At 38.2% G+C, this 21,601-nt stretch overlaps 1 protein-coding gene across 5 annotated transcripts in view; it reads right to left on the bottom strand.

Moving 5' to 3' along the window:
• The window catches only part of CKAP5 (cytoskeleton associated protein 5), a 90,929-nt gene that overhangs the window by 47,726 nt on the left and 21,602 nt on the right, over positions 1-21,601 (bottom strand). For 4 of the 5 annotated variants that reach the window (XM_036326010.1, XM_036326007.1, XM_036326009.1 and 1 more), the window contains 9 exons: positions 17,131-17,302; positions 16,195-16,327; positions 15,867-15,967; positions 12,917-13,030; positions 9,426-9,530; positions 6,914-7,003; positions 6,642-6,806; positions 5,976-6,104; positions 5,016-5,198 (listed from right to left, as the gene is read on the bottom strand). In XM_036326010.1, the coding sequence (XP_036181903.1) occupies positions 5,016-5,198; positions 5,976-6,104; positions 6,642-6,806; positions 6,914-7,003; positions 9,426-9,530; positions 12,917-13,030; positions 15,867-15,967; positions 16,195-16,327; positions 17,131-17,302 (1,192 nt within the window). The remainder of the gene's footprint in view (positions 1-5,015; positions 5,199-5,975; positions 6,105-6,641; positions 6,807-6,913; positions 7,004-9,425; positions 9,531-12,916; positions 13,031-15,866; positions 15,968-16,194; positions 16,328-17,130; positions 17,303-21,601) is intronic. The other variant, XM_036326008.1, reaches the window with a different exon arrangement.

Below are 21,601 nucleotides of genomic sequence, written 5' to 3'. Positions count from 1 at the left end.
GAGGAATTAAGGTTACTCCCAGTCAGACAGAACGTTTTATACAAGAAATATGTCCATGCTTTTCTGAGGAAGGAAAGGTAAATGTAATGGCATGGGAGGAGGTAGGCCCAAGGAGCCTTATCCTTAACCCCACTGCAGCCTTTCCACCCCGGGAAAGTGCAGGATTGGCAAGCTCTCCCTGGGGTGATAGATCAGGACTCAGGTAATAGCGGAAAGCGCCAATCCTACTCTTAAAATGGATACAAGAGAGCATTTCGGGTTTTTCTTTTTAATGCCCGCTTTTAAAAAATAAAAAAGGGGGAATTTGCCGGGAGCCGGTCCATGCTTGCTGTTTCAAGGTACCTGGCATATATGGCATACTGTTCTTAATATGTTTGCTCACCTTCTTGGCACTATGTGTTTTAACCAAGGTCTCTGAGAAAGGTGGTTTCCCCAGGTAGGGATTTTCCCCTGAAGTTAGGGAGGGAATAAAACCTCTTAACTAAGTGCCAGGCGGGTAATTAATCACTTTAACTACGAACAATCATGCTTAAGCTACATAATCTTTACTCCCGGGAATGGAGATAAGAAACGCCCTAACCTTTGTAATAGAGATTGATAGGATTGAATCAACTGGTATAAATACAGATGTAATAAGACAGCAAGAGACAGAACTTAGAATACAGAGCTTAGAACACAGAACTAAGAAGACAGAACCTACACAGAACCTACAGACAGAAGAACTTCCCTGGAGAGAACATGGCAAAAGATCCTGGACTGAACCTGACTACAGAAATTGGCAAGAGAACCTGACTAGAACCTGGTGACTGAACCTGGCTGGAGAACCTAGCAAGGGAACATGGCTACAGAACCTGGCTGGAGATCCAAACCAGAACTTCGCTGGAGATCCTAAGCAGAACTTCGCTGGAGATCCAGACCAGAACTTGGCTGGAGATCCTGGCTGGAGATCCTGGCTAGGCTGCTGATCAACTGAACACTGTCTCCGTGTCCTTCCTTCTTCGCTGACTCCATCCACACCTTTGGGGACCCCTGGACCTGCTGGGGTTGGACCCCGGCAATTATTAAGCATAATACTGACTTTTGTTTCTTTTTTTATTTCTGTCATTGATTGTTGTTGTTTTGCTTTGTTTTATACAGTTTATTTTGTTTATTTATTTATTTTTAATCCTCTTGTAAGGATATTTTTCCATTCACCTTTAGGGAGAGGGAAAGACAGAGAGAAACACAGATGTGAGAGAGATACATTGACTGATTGCCTCCTGGACGTACCTGGGCCAAGGAGGAACCTACAACCGAGGTATGTGCCCTTGACCAGAATCGAACCTGGGACCTTTCGGTTCACAGGCCAACGCTCTATCCACTGGGTCAAACCGGCCAGGGAAATAATGACTTTTGGTTTGCTATGTCTACTGCTGAGTGAGTGTGTTTGTGTGTGTGTGTGTGTGTGTGTGTGTGTGTGTGTGTGTGGTGTCTCCACAAAATGCATACACACACTTTGAATGATTATAAAGGCAGTGTTTAATTAAAATGCATTTCATTTTCAAAAGTGAGCTATCAGGTGTTAAAGTGTGTATACATTTTTGGGAGACACCCTGTATGTATAAATGTGAATAAATATATACATATATACAAATATATATATAAAGTTATGTCAAAGTATTCATCCATTTCTATGTGGTTAAGAGTTTTTAACAAAAAGATGTTAAAATTTACTATATTCCTTTTAAGTGTCTAAAATTAGCTTTCTTTTTTCTAAAATGTATTTCTTGATTTTGGAGAGAGAGAGAAACATCAATTCATTATTCCACTTACTTATGCATTCCTTGGATGACTCTTGTATGTGCCCTGACCAAGGATCAAACCTATAACCTTGGTGTACTGGGACGATGCTCTAACCAACTGAGCTACCCAGCCAGGGCTGAAATTAGATTTCTTGTCATCTATAAATTTAGTAAATTTTCTAAAATTAATATTGAACCATTCTTGAACTCTGGAATAAACTTCAATTGGTCATACTTTCTACTGTACCCACTGAATTCTATCCGTGAATATTCTACTTAAATATCTTTTTAAAAATTGTTTCCATAACTGAATTATGCTTTTTTTTTCTTTATTAAGGTATTACATATGTGTCCTTATCCCCCCGTTGCCCCCCAATCCCCCACTCATTCCCTCACCCCCCTGGTGTCTGTGTCCATTGGTTAGGCTTATATGCATGCATACAAGTCCTTTGGTTGATCTTTCCCCTTTACCCTGACCCCCAAATATCTTGATTTAAACTTATTTCATGTATTTTGAAAGATCATGAGAAAATAGCAGTTTATCATAAGGTACAAAGCCAATTATCACAAGGCAGTAACATTAATAGGGCAACAAACATTATTATTATTTACATCATTCCTTCTACTTATTATGGGTATTTGTTAAGCATGCTAAAAAGAAAAGATAAAAATGACAGATGATCAAATTAGCCTTCAACATCGCTCTAGCTGATTTTGCTCAGTGGATAGAGAGTCAGCCTGTAGACTGAAAGGTCCCCGGTTTGATTCCAACATCAAGTTCACATGCCTGGGATGCAGGCTCGATCCCCAGTAGGGGGCATGTAGGAGGCAGCCAATGAATGATTCTCTCTCATCATTGATGTTTCTATCTCTCTCCTTCTCCCTTCCTTTCTAAAAGCAATAAAAATATATTTTTTAAAAATTGGTCTTCAGCATCAATCCCTGTTCTGAAATGAACTAGAGGCCCCGTGCACGAATTTCATGCACGGGGTGGGGGGGGTGGGGCGGGGTGTTTGTCCCTCAGCCTGGCCTGCACCCTCTCCAATCTGGGACCCCTTGGGGGATGTCCAAAGGCGGTTTAGGCCCAATCCCACAGTTGGACATCCCTCTCACAATCCGGGACCACTGGCTCCTAACTGCTTGCCTGCCTGCCTGATGGCCCCTAATCACTTCTGCCTGCCAGCCTGATTGCCCCCTAACTGCTTCCCTGCAGCCTGATCGACACCTAAATGCTCCCCTGCCAGCCCGATTACCCACAACTGCCCTCCCCTACTGGCCCGATCACCCCCAACTGCCCTCCCCTGCTGGCCTGATCGCCCACAACTGCCTTCCCCTGTTGCAACCCGCCTCCTGTACAGGGACCGGCCTCCTCTGCGCAGTGAGGAGCCGCGGGACCCCCAGGCCTCACTGCACGGAGCAGCTGCCGGGCCCCACCTCCACTGTGCGCGTGCAGCCATCTCTGTGGTGGCCATCTTGTGACGATGTTGCAGGTGAGGGCATGAGGACTACCTAGGCTTTTATTAGTATAGATGTTATCTTGAACATAGTCTAAGCTTTTAAGGTATAATTAGCAAAACTAAGATGCCGGTTTTTAATTAAATGGAAATGCCTACTATTTGCTGATTTACTAATAGTAGTATGGTTTTGTTGGTTTATAATAACAACCCATAATGAGAGATTTGTTTTCTAACTCTAAAAATAGAAAATTCTATACTCTGTGATTAATTAGAGTATGTCTTTTGGATCCTTTCATATAATTGCACTCTCTGTATCAAAAGGTACCTCGGTTAATAAATCTACTTCTTTTCTTCTTTTTTTTAACAGACATAATATATTTATGGCTTAGTAGACTTACTGGCTGATACTGTCCTACTTGTTTTTTCAACAGAGGAATTGAAGCAGGTTGCCACCTCTCCCATTTTTTTAAATTTTTTTAAAGAATTCCTCATAAAAGAAAGCCAGCTAGCATGGAAGGGTTCAGCAAGATAAGAAAAGGACTCAGGTGTCCAGGTCATTGTCGAGTGGCAGGAGATGGTGAGAAAGGAGACAATAGCTGCCAATACCCTGAACTAGAATGCTGAAGCATAATATGAAGGGAAGTACACAGACTCTGTAGCTAGAGATACCTGGTTCAAGTCCCAGTTCTCCAACTCTGGTCATTCAATAAATACATCTGAGTTCCTGTTATGGATAGGAGAATCAAGCACTGACAAGATCTGTAACCTTGAAAGTTTACAATATGGTGTGGGGAGACATAATAAACAAACAAATGAACAATAAAAATATCAGAATGTCAGAATGAGCACTAGCTGGTTTGGCTCAGTGGACAGACTGAAGGGTTCTGGGTTCAAATCCGGCCAAGGGCATGTATCTGGGTTGCAGGCTCAATACCTGGCCATGGTCAGGGTGTGTGTGGGAGAAAACCAATCGATGTTTCTCTCTCTGTCCTTTCTCCTTCCTTCTTCTCTCTCTCTCTCTCAAAAACAAACAAACAAACAAAATCACTGGGAAAATATCCTCAGGTGAGGATTAACAAAAAAAACAAAACCAGAACGAATTGTAAGAGTCAGTGCAGTACACTAAACCTTGCTGAGCCTGTTTCCTTTTCTGGAAAAACAGGGGTCACAAAACATTTATCTCAAGGGTTGTTATGATTAAATGAGATTATGTAGGTAAAATGCTTCACCAAGTGATGCTCACTAAGTCAGTTTTCTTCCCCTAACTCCATGCTGGGGTTCAGAGTGGGGAAAGAGAATCAAACTTTTTGCATATGCAGTAGATAACCTGATGCTCAAGAGAGTCCACAGGACAAGTGTTTGCTAAAGGAAAGCCACTTATCTCTTCCACACTGTACAAAGGTAACAAGACCTGGACTGGTATGGAGACTCAGTGATGCAATTCAGCAGCGTTTTTAGCAAAATGACAAAGGTGATGTTATTAATGTTAAGTGCCTTGCCACATTTTATTTCATTATTTAATAATACTTTCTGATTCCTTAAAACGCACTCCTGTACTTCCGTTACCATTTTTATCTCTATCAAAATTTCAAATAACTAAATGTATTGTTGGAACACACTGTCTTCATAAACAGATGTTCTGCTATATTTTGAATGTGGTAATGAGTTCATTTCTCAAATGAAATCATATTGGAAGGACCACTATTAACGTAAGATTGAGACCCTACCTTGTATAAATTCTAATTTTTAAACTATATTTTCAAAGTCATCTATTAACCTTAGTAGCAGGTGCCTTTTTTAAGGGTCCGGGTTTGGGTACTGAAATATCCTTTGTGTCCTTATCTCCTGCGGCTCCTGAAGAAGCAGTCCTTCCAGGAACAGGCTTGAATTCCTTCTTTTCAGCTGCCAATCCAGCTTTCTTACCATGCACCAGCTCTACTTTCTCTGAACATTCTTTGATCTGGAGAATGAAATTGAGATGAACATTATTAAACCCAACTTTGAAACACCATCACTATTTTATTACTTAATAGATCATTTAAACTAGTGGTCGCCAGCCTTTCGGACATCACGGGCCACCAGTTGGCAACTACTGCTCCAAAGGTTTCCTTAAACCAGTGGTCGCCAACCTTTCGGACCTCATTTAAACCACAACTGATTTAAATCACAACTATATGAAAATTTAGAGAGAAAAGTTTCCTTTTCAACAAAGATAAATTATCCAGACTTTCTTATATTTTATTTCTATACAAATTAGAATTATAAAAACCACATTTTAAATAGAAGACATTCATATTTAGAAAGTTAATATTCCAGATATTAGAATAAACTTATTTTAAAACAGTGTTTTCACCTTTATAGATTATGGTTACTCAGCTTTATTTCTGTTATAATTTGAAAGATGTTTCTACTAATATGATCACTGTAACTTGAGATAAAATTTAAATCTCCAAAAGCTATACCTTCAAACTCTAGGTGTGAACCACCAGTGATGATGAAATAAAATTATGGTTACTCAGCTTTATTTCTGTTATAATTTGAAAGATGTTTCTACTAATATGATCACTGTAATTTGAGATAAAATTTAAATCTCCAAAAGCTATACCTTCAAACTCTAGGTGTGAACCACCAGTGATGATGAAATAAATTTCATGAGTTGATATCAGTTTTATCTTAATAAAACAGAACAGACAAATGCACTATTGTCCAATTTCATTATAATCTATTACTAACTTACCCTGTCAAGCTTAAGTTTGTCCACATCAACTAAGAATGGGTTTACTGCTTTCTCACCAACCACCTTCAAAGCGGTACCCAACGCTTCAAATGCAGCATCTCTGACTTCAGGAGCAGAATCATTGATGTGCTATAGTCCGGAAGTAAACAACATTATCTCAATACAAGGTAATTTAAGTATTACTGATTTTAAGTCAGAATAATGGTTGTTTGATAAAAAATTTGCCTTTTACAATTCACTGAAGCTAAATATTGCTTTCCTTTTGCCAACTAACAGTTACTCTTTCACAAATTCTTTTTTGCTTACGGAAACTCTGATAATCCATTCAGCATGTAAGTGCCTCCTTCTCCTCCCACCCTCTATCTAAAGTGCCTCACATTCAAATGATCGTCAAATAATCCAAGCTGTATGCCTGTGCTTGGCCAGATCCAGCTGAATGCCAGTAAATGGGCCAAATAAGAAACAAAATGTTTAGCAATTAGAACTATAAAGCTAACTTGTGTTTAAAGAATACGAACATAACAATACAAGAATTTAGATTCAGTTTCCAAAGCTTCTCAGAAGACTATAATCAACAGTCTGAAAGCCAGTCACTGTACATAATTAGTAGGGGAAAAAATCTTCCCTAGATATAAAATATTCCCCCAATTTCAAAAGAGTCTGTACCTTAAGTAGACCAGCACAGAAGGGCTTTAGCAAGCTCTTAGGCAGGGTAGAAGCAGTGCAGTGGCGGAAGCTTCTTGCAATAAAAAGTGATGTCTGCTGCTTGATGGTTGGATTTTTATTATCCATTACTGCTAAAACATCCTCACTGATGTTCTGTAGTGTGGTCTTTAGAAATAAAATGTGGTCAATGAGCTTTTCTCAACTGCAAAGAACAATCAAAATATCACATTAACAAAATTTACTTTAAACAAAAGCACATGTTGTGAGCTTACAGTAAGGAAGATTGCGTCAATTGCCTCCTGCAGGGCTTGTACTACTTGAGGCTTCTTCTCTTTGAATTTCTCCAAAATAGTTGGCACAACCTATAAAAATGAACAGCTAGAATATTATCTGGCAACAAAAAGAAATGATGTATTGATACATACTATAACATGGATGAACCTTGAAAACATTATGCTAAATCAAAGAAGCCAGTCACAAAGGATCACATATGTATGATTCCATTTATATGAAATGCCAATTCCATAGAGACAGAAAGTAGATTAGAGTCTAGGAGTAGGGAAGAATGGGAAGTGACAGATAATGGGCATAGGGTTTCTTTTTGGGGTCATAAAAATGTGGCATATGCCCTGACCAGGAATTGAACCGTGACCTCCTGGTTATAGGGCGATGCTCAACCCCTGAGCCACACAGGCCATGACCAACTATAATTTAGTAAATTGAAATGTATTTAAAAAATTGTTTTCTACCTTGAATACTTATCCCTAATAAAAAAGTATAAAATATTCTAATAAGTAACATAAAAATGACAAAAAGCTCATTAATACACTGATAGCATATTCACATAGATATTATACAATATGCATTGATTGCTATAAAAATGTTAATTATAATTTTACTTCAATATATGATTTATGTGACTAAGGCTTTTTTGGACCTTATTTTTATTTCCCTGGTAACAAGCTAGTCATGATTTATTTTTATTTGGTACTATCATTTTTCTCAGTTAAGTTCTCTGAAATTATTTTTAATTCTATGAGTAAATGAGCTCCAAATACCATAACTACAAGAGGTTAGATATTAACTTCATGATATAAAACTGACACATGGTATGGACTATTAGGAGACTCCTAAGTTCATCTAGGGCAGCGGTTGGCAAACTCATTAGTCAACAGAGCCAAATATCAACAGTACAACGATTGAAATTTCTTTTGAGAGCCAAATTTTTTAAACTTAAACTATATAGGTGGTACATTGTTATTAACTTAATTACGGTACTCCTAAGGCTTAGGAAGAGCCATACTCAAGGGGCCAAAGAGCCACATGTGGCTCACGAGCCGCAGTTTGCCAATCACAGACCTAGGGAATCAAATGGTAAGTGGCTAGCAAGCAAAACCTAACTGAGTCTCCTAATAGTCCATTTTCAGATGATGGAGCATTTTAAGTAATTCAGACCAGATTTAGAGGCAAACTGACGAATGTCACAGTTAAATATCTCAATTTACTAAAGCTGTTATCAAATGTGATTGTTTCCAAATTTATACAAAGAAAATAGTATATTCAACAAATGTCTTCAGTCAGATTTCTTAGAATAAAGTAAACTGATATATCACCAACAGTGTAACCTATGTAAAATGTCTCAGGTATATGAGTAAATTATTTTTTAAATAGGAAAACACTATAAAATATATCTTATATATTAATTTCACTTCTGGTTTTACATGGCCTTTCCTACTCTCATTTTTGCTCTGTCCTGGTTATTCTAAGTTTTATTTCATCCTGTTATACTATATATAATGTTGTAAGAACAGAGCAAGGTATCCTATATAGTAAAAGCCTAATATGCTAATTGTCCGGTTGTTCATTCAACCAAAGTGTAATATGCTAATAATATGCTAAAGCTGCTCAACCACACGCTAATAATATGCTAAGGCTGCACCAACCACCAGGGGCAGATAGTCGACTGGTTGACCAGTTGCTATGATGTGCACTGACCACCAGGGGCAGATGTTTCGACTGGTAGGTTAGCTTGCTGCAAGTCCCCCAATTGGGACTGAGCGAGATGGGCTGGACACACCCTGGAGCCCTACCATGGTCTTCCCCAGCTGGCTAACCTCCCGCTTCCTTCCCCAGCCCAATCGTGCACTGGTGGGGTCCCTCAGCCTGGCCTGCACCCTCTTGCAATCATCCCTCAGGGGATGTCAGAGAGCGGGTTTTGGGCCGTTCTCGCAGGCCAGGCTGAGGGACCCTGCTGGTACACCAGGCCTCTAGTTAATAAATAATAAGCAAATCGACTCAACTCAACTAAGTACTTTAGGCCAAGTGCCTGATTTTCTACATAAAGCTAATGAATTTAGTTATAACTGACATCTTCATTGAAATGTTATGAGGAGTTATGCTCAATATTAATAAAACTTAGTGAGAAATTTATATTACCCAATATATAAAGATCTATGCTGAAGAGCTGTTTTAAAGCATAGAGCAAACTAGTCTGACATTCTTGATAATATTGTTGATTTGTACTTAAAAATAAATGTTAACTGCCCTGACCAGTTTGGCTCAGTGGATAGAGCGTCAGCCTGTGGACTCAAGGGTCCCAGGTTTGATTCCGGTCAAGGGCATGTACCTTGGTTGCGGGCACGTCCCCAGTGGGGGATGTGCAGGAGGCAGCTGACTGATGCTTCTCTCTCATCGATGTTTCTAACTCTCTATCCCTCTCCCTTCCCCTCTCTAAAAAAAAATCAATAAAATATATTTTTAAAAAAATAAAAAAATGTTACTTACGTGTCCTGCATATTGTCCAAATTTCTTCCTTAGCCCAACAGCCAGGCCAGTAAGACATTTTGCTGCCAAAGCCACCAACATGACATTGGTGTCCTTTCCAACTACCTACAGGGAAAAAAGAAAACAACAACAACCAGTCACAGCCCTGTAGAAGAGAACTGAAAACTTTCTCTTAAAAGAACTCTAAAAGCTACTATGTTAATAGCCAATTAAGTTTCCTACAAACGAGGAGATTCTTCTTTAACAGTATCAAATTTGGGAGCTTCCCTTCAGTATGTTTAGACTCTATCTTGAAGTTTTATTAATAAAATATATATAAAACCTCAACTTCCAATCACTAACTCTCCATTAGTGATAGTCTGGGCTGTCAGAGTTGCACACTGTAGAGGAGGAGACTCTGATAATGGATGAGAAGCTGGAAGCTGCTGACTTTGCTTTGGGGCAGGGAAAGCTAAGACAATGTTTTTCTGGAAGACCCCAAAGAGCAGCGGCTTTCAACATGTATACCCCAGGAGCACAGGTAGAAACTGCTGTAGGTACCATCAAGAAGTCCATGCAGACTCCAAATTACAAACACATTGCAACCATTCCTCTGAGGGATTTTCTGGCTTCACAGTTACTAGTTTAGTTACCTAATGATATCAAGTTTGTATTTAAAGCCTCTTAGCAGAGTTTCCTCCAGCACTCTTCATACTACCACACTCCTATATTACACCCCACAGAGCCTAGCACTTACCAAAACTCACAGGTAGTTGCTGTGTCTGTGTCACTTTAGCAAGACAGTGACTATGCCTGGGTTTCTTCCTGCTAAAATTTTACTGTTGGTATACTGCCCAAGTCAACTGGTATTAAAAAGCTGCTTTTAAGTGCCCCAAACCCTTGTTTTTTTGTTTTCTCAAGTAGAAGTAATGCTTTCATTTCACTATAGATTTTATTTTATTTTAAAAGTTAGAGGCCCGGTGCACGGATTCGTGCACCAGTGGGGCCCTCAGCCTGGCCTGCACCCTCTTGCAATCCAAGACCCCTCAGGGGATATAGTAGTGCGAAGCAGCAGGTGGCCAAGGAGGAGCCTGAGCTGGGCGCTGCACCACTCCCGCTCATCCTGGCCCTGCCGCCGCCACCGCTCAGTAGCGCTGCTGCGGAGGCTTGTGACGCCACAACTGTGCTTGCCAGCCCTAAGCCCAGCATCTGCCTCCTGGTGGTCAGTGCATGTCATTGCATCATAGGCTTTTATATAGATAGTAGAGGCCCAGTGTGTGAAATCGTGCAGGACCCAGACCCGCTGCACCGTGAGACCCATCAATGCACCTCCTGGTGACCGGTTGTTTGGTCATTACAGTCACTGGCCTTTTATAATATAGATGTTTTATTAATTTTAGAGAGAGAGGAAGGGAAAGGGACAGAGAGATAGAAACATCGATCAGCTGCCTCCTGCACCCCCCCCACTGGGGATCAAGCCTGCAACCTGGGCATGTGCCATGACCAGGAATCACACCAGTGATCTCTTGGTTAATTGGTAGGTGTTCAATTACTGAGTCACACTGGCTGGGCTACTCTGGATTTCATAATCCCTAAGATTTGGTATTCTGTAAGCAGAACGCTTCATTCCAAATTCCCCAAATTAACCAATCAGTAACGCATAACATGCAAGGAAGTTCTAATTGGCACCTATATGTAATCCCTAAGTGCTGAGGAGTAAGGATCATAAAGAGACTAACATTTATTAAGAATGAATTAGATGACAATTTTATAGGTGCTATAATCCTATTTCATTTAATACTCATCCAAACTCTATAAAGCAAGTACTATTATTATCTCAATTTTGTAGATCTCAAAAATTAAGTAGACATTAACTTGCTCTAGGTCACAGAGCTAGCAAATGGTGGTTCAAACCTAGGTCTGTTTTTACACTAGAGCTCTTGCTTTCTTACCCGCAGCACTTTCCTGGTCATTCATAGACAAGCACAGAGCTACAAAAAATCAGAGCTGCCTGATGTGCACATTCTCAGCTGAGACTGAGCAAAACAACACTACTTTCTTCTTTCATACAGGAAACAAGTATCTTTTTTGTGATCTATTTAGTGTCATGTTTTGGGGGGGTTTTTTGTATGCATTTTGGTTCTTTTTATTATTTTTTAAAAATATATATTTTATTGATTTTTTACAGAGAGGAAGGGAGAGGGATAGAGAGTTAGAAACATCGATGAGAGAGAACATCGATCAGCTGCCTCCTGCACACCCCCTACTAAGGATTGAGCCCGCCGCAACCAAGGCAGCAACCAAGGTACATGCCCTTGACCGGAATCGAACCTGGGATCCTTCAGTCCGCAGGCCAACGCTCTATCCACTGAGCCAAACAGGTTAGGGCTCATTTTGGTGCTTTTTAAAAATGTGCTTTCACTATTTAAAATGACCCTCTAGTGCTAAAGTTCTGTTCAGCGTTCCTAAGCACAAAAAGGCCGTGATGTACCTTACACAGAAATTTTGTGTGTTGGATAAGCTTTGTTCAGGCACGAGTTATAAGGCTGTTGGCTGTGAGTTCAATGTTAATAAATCAATAATATATATTAAATAAGATGTCTTCAAAAAGAATAAAACACGGTTATGTATTGTTTTATGTGTCAGTTGATAAAAATGTTATGATCAAAGGGTTGCAGGATCCTAACCCTGTATTTCCCCGAGAAATAATGGTTCAATATTTGCTAATTCAGCATTTGTGGTAATTTTATAGACCATAACTACTGGAATAACGAGAATTACTGTACTTAATATAATTAAAGATTAACCTCTTCCCCCCACTAGTTTAATTCTCTGTAATTTCAGGCTGAGGAAAACAAGCCAAGTTTTCAATCTTTCTGTATTCAAGACGAAGTCTTCAGTCTGTTCTTATATTCTATAACCATACCCACGGTGTTTGATCTATACTTTCAGATTTTATGAAAAGCCAGGAGATAAAAAAATATCTATCAGGAGCAATCAACTTGGTTAGACCTAAGCAATATCAATGGAATTATTTTCTAAAAATATTTCTTTCTAATTTAGTACTTGCCTGCTTTATAATTGACCATTATCCTGTGCCTTACATGCTGATACAATATAGTGTGTCATCACCCACCAACTATCTAAGAAATAAATTCTTCATATGTAATATCTGTCCTTTTAAATGGAGCAAAACAAATAGTTCATCCTACAGAATTATAAAACTGGAATACTTGGGTCTAGGTCAGCAAGACCCTCTCTTTCTTGAGGTGTACATGTTATTAAATAGCATACTTAAAATGATAATAAACAAAGATTGAAAACCAATCCCTCCAAACTAACCGAGAATAATAGTTTTAATCAATCTTTTAAAAATGAATGCTTAGAATTTAAAACCACCAATAGTGTTTCTTAAATAGCAATGTTTTGTGATAAAAAGGATGATAGATAAAGAAAAATACAATGGCCTGGGCTGCTGTTGGGACACCAATGTTGAAACTCCTCACATTTACCTTCTTCAAAGCTTTTACTAAATCTGCATAATCGCCTGCTTCCAATTTGGGGTTTTTCACTAGTACTTCTACAGCCTCCAGGGCTTCTTTTCTCTCTTGCCATTTTTTTGCCTCCTGCAAGACACAATATGAGTCATTTGTAGAATAGAAAATATGACAGCAAAATAAAAGTCTATTTCGTTCATGCTACTATTTCAAAGATAAATATTTTCTGTTTTCAGAAACTTTTCTAAAGCTGGTTAAAAAACAAAACTGCAAACCTGTACAGCTAATCAGAATGCTTTGCTCACATATATAAAATTGTGTTCATATATAAAAAGTATTTTCATATTTCATATTCCTAAGTTCTAAAGTAAGTAAACAGAATAAGATGCCATAGGCTTTTCCTTCTCGTTTTCTAGGTAAATGTTAGTGAGCAGGTATCAAACAGAAAACATTGCTAGAAAGCATTTCTAAAGTTTCCGGCAGTGGCACAACTACAGGAGAAAGGAATTTCCATACTGACAACACTAAAAAGACCAGAAAAGAACAATCACATAACCAACAACCAAAACTGTTCTAATCTTGAAGATTAGTTTTCTAGGTTGGAAGTAAAATGTTAACCCTCTTCTTTTATGGCCATAAAGGAGAATATGCTCCACTAGAGATCAAGGAATCATTCAATAATTTGAATATGCACTCTTTGAAAGAATTGAGGATAGAAAGATGATAAGCTAGCCTCCCTAGAGGACATTACCGTTCATTTCAATTTATTAAATATTTAGTTGTTAATCAGAAGTTTATAGAATATGAAAGGGGATATTAGCAGAGATAGGAAGCTCTTTAGTGAATAACTACAAGGCTTTGGTAACCCAGCAAGAGGTTTTAACCTAGTTTAGGCTGACAAATAGGATCTCTCCTAAAAAGTGATGCTTAAGGTGAGATCCAGAAGATAAAGAGACATTATGAGCTGAATGGGGGGAGAAAAATGAATAAGCAGAAAGAACAGCAATGTTAAGTCCTAAAGTTTATAAGAAAAAAAAAACAAGCGTGGCACATTTGATACTGGGAGAAGTTCCACATGACTGGAGTGTGGAGAGCAATTAAAGGTGTGACTGGAAGGTAAGCAGAGGCCTCAAAGGTACCAGAAATGACCTTAAGGGCCACAGGATGATCTCAGACATCATCTTAAAACTCATGGAAGCCATTAAAGAGTTTTATTGAGGCAATGATATGAGAAGATTTGCATTTTGGTAACTGACACCTCTAATTACATTGTGATATCTGATGGGAAGGAGGAGGCAAGAGCAAAGACAGGAGTCTTCTAAACAGACAACTGTAGCCCTAGCCGGTTTGGTTCAGTGGATAGAGCGTCGGCCTGTGGACCAAAGGGTCCCAGGTTCGATTCCGGTCAAGGGCATGTACCTTGGTTTCTAGCTCCTCCCCGGCTCGGGCCCTGATCAGGGCTCATGCAGGAGGCAACCAATTGATATGTTTCTCTCACATTGATGTTTCTCTCTGTCTTGCCCTCTCTCTTTCCCTCTCCCTAAAAATCAATGGAAAAATATCCTCAGGTGAGGATGAACAAAACAAAAAAGAAGAAGAAGACAACTGTAGTACTGTAGCACATTAGGCAAGATATGATGGTGGTTGGCCTAAGACTGTTTCTCAATTGGGGATACTTTTGTCTTTTGGAATACATTTAGCAAAGGCTGGAGACATTTTTTATATCAGGACTTAGGAGATTGGTATTACTGATATCTAGTGGGTGAAGGTCCGAGATGCTGCTAAACAGCCTACAAAGCACAGGAGAGTCCCCAAAATAGAAAAAATTATCAGGGGGGAAAATGTCACCAGTGCCAAGGTCAAGAAACCCTAGAGTAACTACTAGACCAGGGGTGGGCAACCCCTGGCACACGTGCCAAACATGGCACGCCAGTAACTTTTGCTGGCACGCGAAACCCTCTCTTATAATCTTCCATTTACAATTTTTTTTCTTAATACTGATTTTTTTCTTTTTCAGATAAATTCAGTGTAGGTGCATCTTAGATAAATAAATAATTTTACGTAACAAGTTATCTTAAAGACCATAGACATGGATTGACAAGAGAGGGGAAGAGCAATTTCAATAGTGTCGAAAACGAACTATTGAGGACTTGGAATGCCATTCCAGAAAATTTTTTCTGTTTAAAAAAACTTTGCAACAGTATTACTCTCCATGTTTTCATCCACATACACTTGTGAATCTTTGTTCTCAGTGATGAATTTTGTTAATTCTCATAATAGGAGTAGCCTGACGGATGAAAGTAGTAGCTCGTGCATATCTCTGAAGGTCACGAAATATAAACCTGATGTAAAATCTCTGTCATCAGTGATGCAGCAGCAAAAGTCCCACTGATAATATCAAACGAGTCATAAAGTTTTCTGTCAGAATGTCAGTGTACATGTATACATTAAGAAATAAATGTATTTTTCATCATCATATACTGTGTTTTTGTCACTCGAATGAATTTTATTATTGCTTCAAGGTTCTTCACGTACGTACACCTTAAGAGATATCAAGTAGGCGTAACATGGTCTCAAAAAATTAGGGTTGGCAAGCAGAAGAATTTTGAGTCAGAGATTTTGCTGGTTTTGGCACGCACTCACATAAAGGTTGCCCACCCCTGTACTAGACAGTGGGATGAAAATATGGAGATGAATTTGAGAGATATTTAAAGGTAAAACCAGAGAGACAATAGGAAAAGGCAGACATCAAGAAAGTGTGCTAGTTTTTGGCAAGATGTAAAAAAAGTGCAAAAGTAGTATATACACAAAGTCTATGGGAACAAAGAAGCAGCAACTAATTCACTCTATTAGAGAAGATATAGGGTGGAAGGGTACACCAGGAAATGGCTCAGCAGAGCATTTCTAATCATACTATAGTAGCTACTTAAAATGAAATAAATGAAAGAAGTTTACCATTACTTACAATTTTATCATAAAAGTCTTTGGGAAGTTTGGAAAGAATTTCTACTGCTTCCAAAAGCTCATAAGCATCTATCTGTGGCACCTCATCTCCATCATCACCACCTTCCAGGAGAAAAACAACAAAAATGGATGGAATGATTTTATTTCTGTTATCAGTCCTCTTCTGTTATCACACCTCTAATGAAATCTTGATATAGAATTATTAGTACTATATGCAACTTATATTTTATTAAATGGCAGTCCTACAAAATATGCCTAGTGAACCTGTTCTTATGGTAGGGCCTGTTCTTGACAATTTTTATAGAGTCAGGTGTTTAAAATGGGCTTACCACCCTCAGCATCTCCACCAGCAGACTGTTGCTGTTCCAATTTCGCTTGTAATTCTTGCTGGGAACGCAGAAACCGAGTTGGTTTAGGAGCACCTGTTGGCAGTTTGACCCATTCTTCTTCTAGTTCTTTCAACTGTAAATATAATAAAATATTTTAAAAAGATTATCTACATCTCTACCATTAGATAATATACTTAACATTAATATTTACTTATATAAAAACTTAATTTCTTTTTAAAAAAAATATATTTTATTGACTTTTTACAGAGAGAAAGGGAGAGGGATAGAGAGTTAGAAACATCGATGAGAGAGAAGCATCGATCAGCTGCCTCCTGCACACTCCCTACTGGGGATGTGCCTGCAACCAAGGTACATGCCCTTGACCGGAATCGAACCTGGGACCCTTGAGTCGCAGGCCAACGCTCTATCCTCTGAGCCAAACTGGTCAGGGCTAATTTCTTATTTATATGGCTCTAAAGGGACAAGATAAATTTAAACTGTATACATTTTGTAGCATAAGACAAACTGATTTATATTTACTACACTGAAGATGTACTGCTGAGCACACAGAAAAAAGAAAATCCATTTTTTTTGCCACTCTTATTAGTTCATGAATTCAGATATATTTGTATCAGATAAAGTCTATAATCAATTATAACAAAAAGAGAAATTAATTTTGTCCAAACAGATATTAACTCCTGCTACCAATAGCATTATAAAGGGATCTTTTAAACTGCTACAGATTCAAGACTAAGATACAGGAATCACCAAATGCATGGTATTTACCTTGAGAGGACAAAGTAACAATAGAGACAAGTTGGCTATGCTCAGAAGAACCAACTGATTTAAATAATTGTTTGTAAGGATAGGATATCAACAACAATAAGAAGGAAACAATTTCATATATTAACCTGATGCAAAAACTTTGTGCCTCACCTGGACAGAGTTTATATTTTGTAATGGAGGTCTCAGAACATCCCGAATCCATCTGTAAATCTCCACAGCAATTAGTTTGGCTTCATCTCGAACACCCTTGTCTCGAGATTCGAAGAGTTTTGGCAACACTTTGATAATTGGCTTAAGCAAGATGATTTTGGAACCAAATTCACTAGAAGTAAAATATTGGAAAAACAATTGTCAACGTGCTTGCTTGGGTAAAGTGTTAGCTTTCATTCACACAAACATAGTTCCATATCCATATATTATAGAATTATATAAGTTGAGTTTTAAGGCAGAAAAGAAGGGAATTCATAACCACATCTATGTTTGTAAGTCATTATTCCAAAAATACTATTTAATGTCTTGGGTCCAAAATAATATTACTACATTATTTATTTATTTTTAATATATAAATTTTTTATTTTTAGAGAGAGAGGAAGGGAGAGGAGAGGGAGAAAGAGAAACATCGATGTGAAAGCAGAACATCAATTGCCTGCCTCCTGCGCACTACCCTACCCGGGATTGAGCCTGCAACCTGGGCATGTGCCCTGACCAGGAATCCAACCAAGAACCAGAAACCTTTTGGTGCATGGGACAACACCCAACTAACTAAGCCATACTGGCCAGGGCAAGATTACCACTTTAAAGCTAACTTTCTAGATAACTAGAGTAGGAATAATTCAAGTCCTTAAAGGACCAACATTTTTGTGATATCTTAAATATGCATGCATATACATATAAAAGCATAAAAATATAAACAAATATGTTTATAAATATTTAGATGAGTGAAATCTGCTTTCAAAAAACTTTTTAATAGTTCTTACAATTAAGGTGGTTTGCTCAATTCAATAGATAACTAATCCTGGCAGTGTGTGGTTTCATTCCTGATTTTTTTAAATTTTTTAATATATTTTTATTGATTTTTTACAGAGAGGAAGGGAGAGGGATAGAGAGTTAGAAACATCGATGAGAGAGAAACATCGACCAGCTGCCTCCTGCACACCTCCTACTGGGGATGTGCCCGCAACCAAGGTACATGCCCTTGACCGGAATCGAACCTGGGACCCTTCAGTCCACAGGCCAACGCTCTATCCGCCGAGCTAAACTGGTTTTGGCATCATTCCTGATTTTAAAGCTATTACACTGTAACTCCAGGCAACTTAAACCTTTTGCTTCAGTTTTCCATAGGAAAAAGTTGTCTTCTGACTTCTTTAAGAAAGGTAACACAATTACTTATTTACTTAATTATTATTTTTTCCAGCAAAATAAAATTCCAGTTTATTGTTGTACAACAGTTTCACACACATCAAAAAGACCAAATAAACAAACAGCAACTTCCTAGCCAAAAAAGAAAAAAAAAAAAAGAAACCTTTAATTTTGGGCCCTTTTAACCATTTCATATAAACCCAACTACTTATAGTAGAGCCAAGTATATACACAGAAAGTTACTGGATTGCTCTGAGTAAGATTTTTTTTGTTGTTTTTGCTTTTTACAAGGTTGTTTTTTTTTCTCTTTTGCGATTATAATGAACATGGTCACTCCACAAATAAAGTCAGAAACAGGATGGAGAATGTTCCAAAGGCTGGTTTGGTCTTCACGAGGTCATTAAAAATGGCCAACTCCTAACAATATGTACAAAAATATAAAATGTAAATAAAAAATACAAATTTTCCTTTTAAAGGTACTTTTAAGAAAAAAAAGCAGGACCTTGGAAGTTTTGGTTCTTTGGGTGGTGAAGATCACATGTCATCTGTTTCTCTTTACTCTAAGGTAACCAGGTTTAGATTCTGAGATGGGAAGTGGGGGATGAATAGGTCACAGTGACCTTTTATGGGGAAAAATTTTAACTTTTCCTTTTTTGCTGTTTAGCCATCCTCACTGGTCTTCTGCTTCTTGGTGTCAACATCATCATCCTCATCATTTTCAGCTGCCCATTTGCCAGTAGCTGCCTCAGTTTCCTCAACTTCATCTCCATCTTCTTCTTCATTATCACCTTCCTCCTCCTCTTCCTCTTCTCACCTTCTTCTTCTTCTTTTTCATCTACTTCCTGCTCCTCATTTTCCTCATAGCATTCCCATTAGCAGGTGTGTCTCTTCCATTCTCTGCGTCCTCCTCAACTTCTTTCTCCTTTAAGTCCTTGGCGGTGATGTCAGAGCTGGCGTCCATGGCTACTTCTGACATGGTGGGGCATACCAGTGATCTGCAGCAGATTTTTTAAAAAGGATTCTGGCGAAAAAGCAGTGGCAGAGGAGGCGTGGGGCGGACGTGGCTGCAGCAGCAAAGGGAGAGGCGGCCACAGGAACAATGCAAAGATGGCTTTTCAGAGCAGCCAGAGGAAAGGTAAAACTGTAACCTTATATATCTGTCACATATTATAGTTTTAAGTTCCCAACTTGCCAAATTTAGCTTTCTGATTCACTGTTTTAACATTTCTGAATAACATTCTGGAGCAAGAGGAATTTAGTTATAAAAGAACACTGAAATTCTCTAGTAAGACCCATATATATTACTCATCTATGATCTAATGTGTACAGATTTATCTCAAATGCATATATACAACAAAATTTTTCAGTAATAGCTACTGACATATTCCAATAGGCCAAAAAAGGAGACTGTGAAAATACTCTCTCTAGAAGTGATATTTAACAAGACACCTGATTGTGTAAATAGTTTAAATATAGGTATCTTAACATGAAACTAAACTAGATATCTCCAAGATTGCCTATGATAACGATAAACCATTCTTTTTAGGGATGCTCAACATGGTGCCTGAAGAATCTAACATTTGGAATTCTTAATTTTCCTTTACACTATTACTGTTTCATCTGATTTTTGTTTTGCTATCCTTGCCTGCTTCTGAAAGATAAAAAAACAAAGCCAAAACAAACAAGTAAAAAAACATTTGGAGCAGGTCTACATGGAAAATACCTTAAAAATTAATTTTGATACTAAACACATTACTACAGAAAAAAACAAAAGGGTTCTAGGAGCCCGTTTTAGGGGCCACAGAACAATATTTGGTCTCCTGAAACTATCACTAACAGATAGCTTACCGAAGCTCTGGAATCTAGGATTGAACATTTGGTCTCAAGGTTCTTGAAGGTCTGAGAGAACTGTCTAGTTCCATTTATAGATTCTGAGATGCTTTAGGACAAATAAAGAACCATGCAGGGATGGGACTAAATTAAATAACATCTATAAAAAAGATGTAAGAAGATATGTCTAACTTGTTCTTTTTCTACCCTTATTCTCCTAGTCAGTTTAAAATGAAGTAACCAGAGTTTACAGCATTCTAGATTAAAAACTTCTAATTAAAAATTTTTATTAGATATCTAATAAGGACAGAACAGATGTATTGATACAAGCAGTTTTGATAATCAAGTCAATTCACTAAATTTCTAAGATAAGAACCAGCATACTATTTACTTTTCATAAAAATACATGCCTACTATAATAATAGGCTAGACATGAGGAAACATTTATTTCACAAGAATCTAAGTGAAAGTCAAATTTTATAAAAGAACATTATGAACCGAATGAAAGACAACGTAAGTTTAAGACATAAACTGAAGATAGTTTAACAAAATTTAAACATTTTGATACTTTTATTAAGATAAACACCAAAGGAAGCATTTTCTCCAAGAAGTAGGTCATATGCAAAATCATAAGAGAGTTGAGTTGAGATGATCTTCACTTCCGTAGGTCACACATTTAGGGTTTCAGTAGAGCTGTTTTCTAAAGCAGCGGTAGCCAACCTTTTGGACCTCATGGACTACCAGCGGTCCGCGGACCACCGGTTGGTGACCGCTGTTCTAAAGTATCTCACGTGGATGGTTTGGGGGATAGGATATCAGATAAGGACTGCCAAATCAGATCTAGTGGTTTGTCTAATTCAGATTTTCACAGCAAATTACAACCACTTATTCATGAAAAACTTCACTACCAAACTAAGGCTGAAAATAACTTATTACACAAGAGTAAGTTATTTTCTATTTGCTATTGCTGTACTTCTGTTTAAAGGCATATAGCATTTGCTTCTATTTTATAAAAAGGCACCTAAACAAAGGTCTACCTTAGCCAACAAACTGTGGATAGTCAACACTTCAAAGTATATAAATTTATGTCAGATAAAGAGCTGCTTAAATACCCTGAGGAGTGCTTTTCAACAAAAAGGCCAATTCATTATCTAAGAATAGGTCAGAAATATTCCCTGTTCATCTTCATTAGAAAGGAATTTAAGCCCTAGCTGGTTTGGCTCAGGGGATAGAGCGTTGGCCTGCGGACCAAAGGGTACCGAGTTCAATTCCGGTCAAGGGTATGTACCTTGGTTGTACCAGACTCCTCCCTGGCCCACGCCCTGGTCAGGGCGCGTGCAGGAGGCAACCAATAGATGTGTTTCTCTCACACTGATATTTCTCTGTCTTTCCCTCTCTCTTCCATTCTCTAAAATCAATGGAAAAATATCTT

Source organism: Myotis myotis, unplaced genomic scaffold, assembly GCF_014108235.1.
Source record: "Myotis myotis isolate mMyoMyo1 unplaced genomic scaffold, mMyoMyo1.p scaffold_m19_p_10, whole genome shotgun sequence".
Classification (NCBI taxonomy): domain Eukaryota; kingdom Metazoa; phylum Chordata; class Mammalia; order Chiroptera; family Vespertilionidae; genus Myotis; species Myotis myotis.
This window is presented reverse-complemented; position numbering and strand designations above follow the sequence as displayed.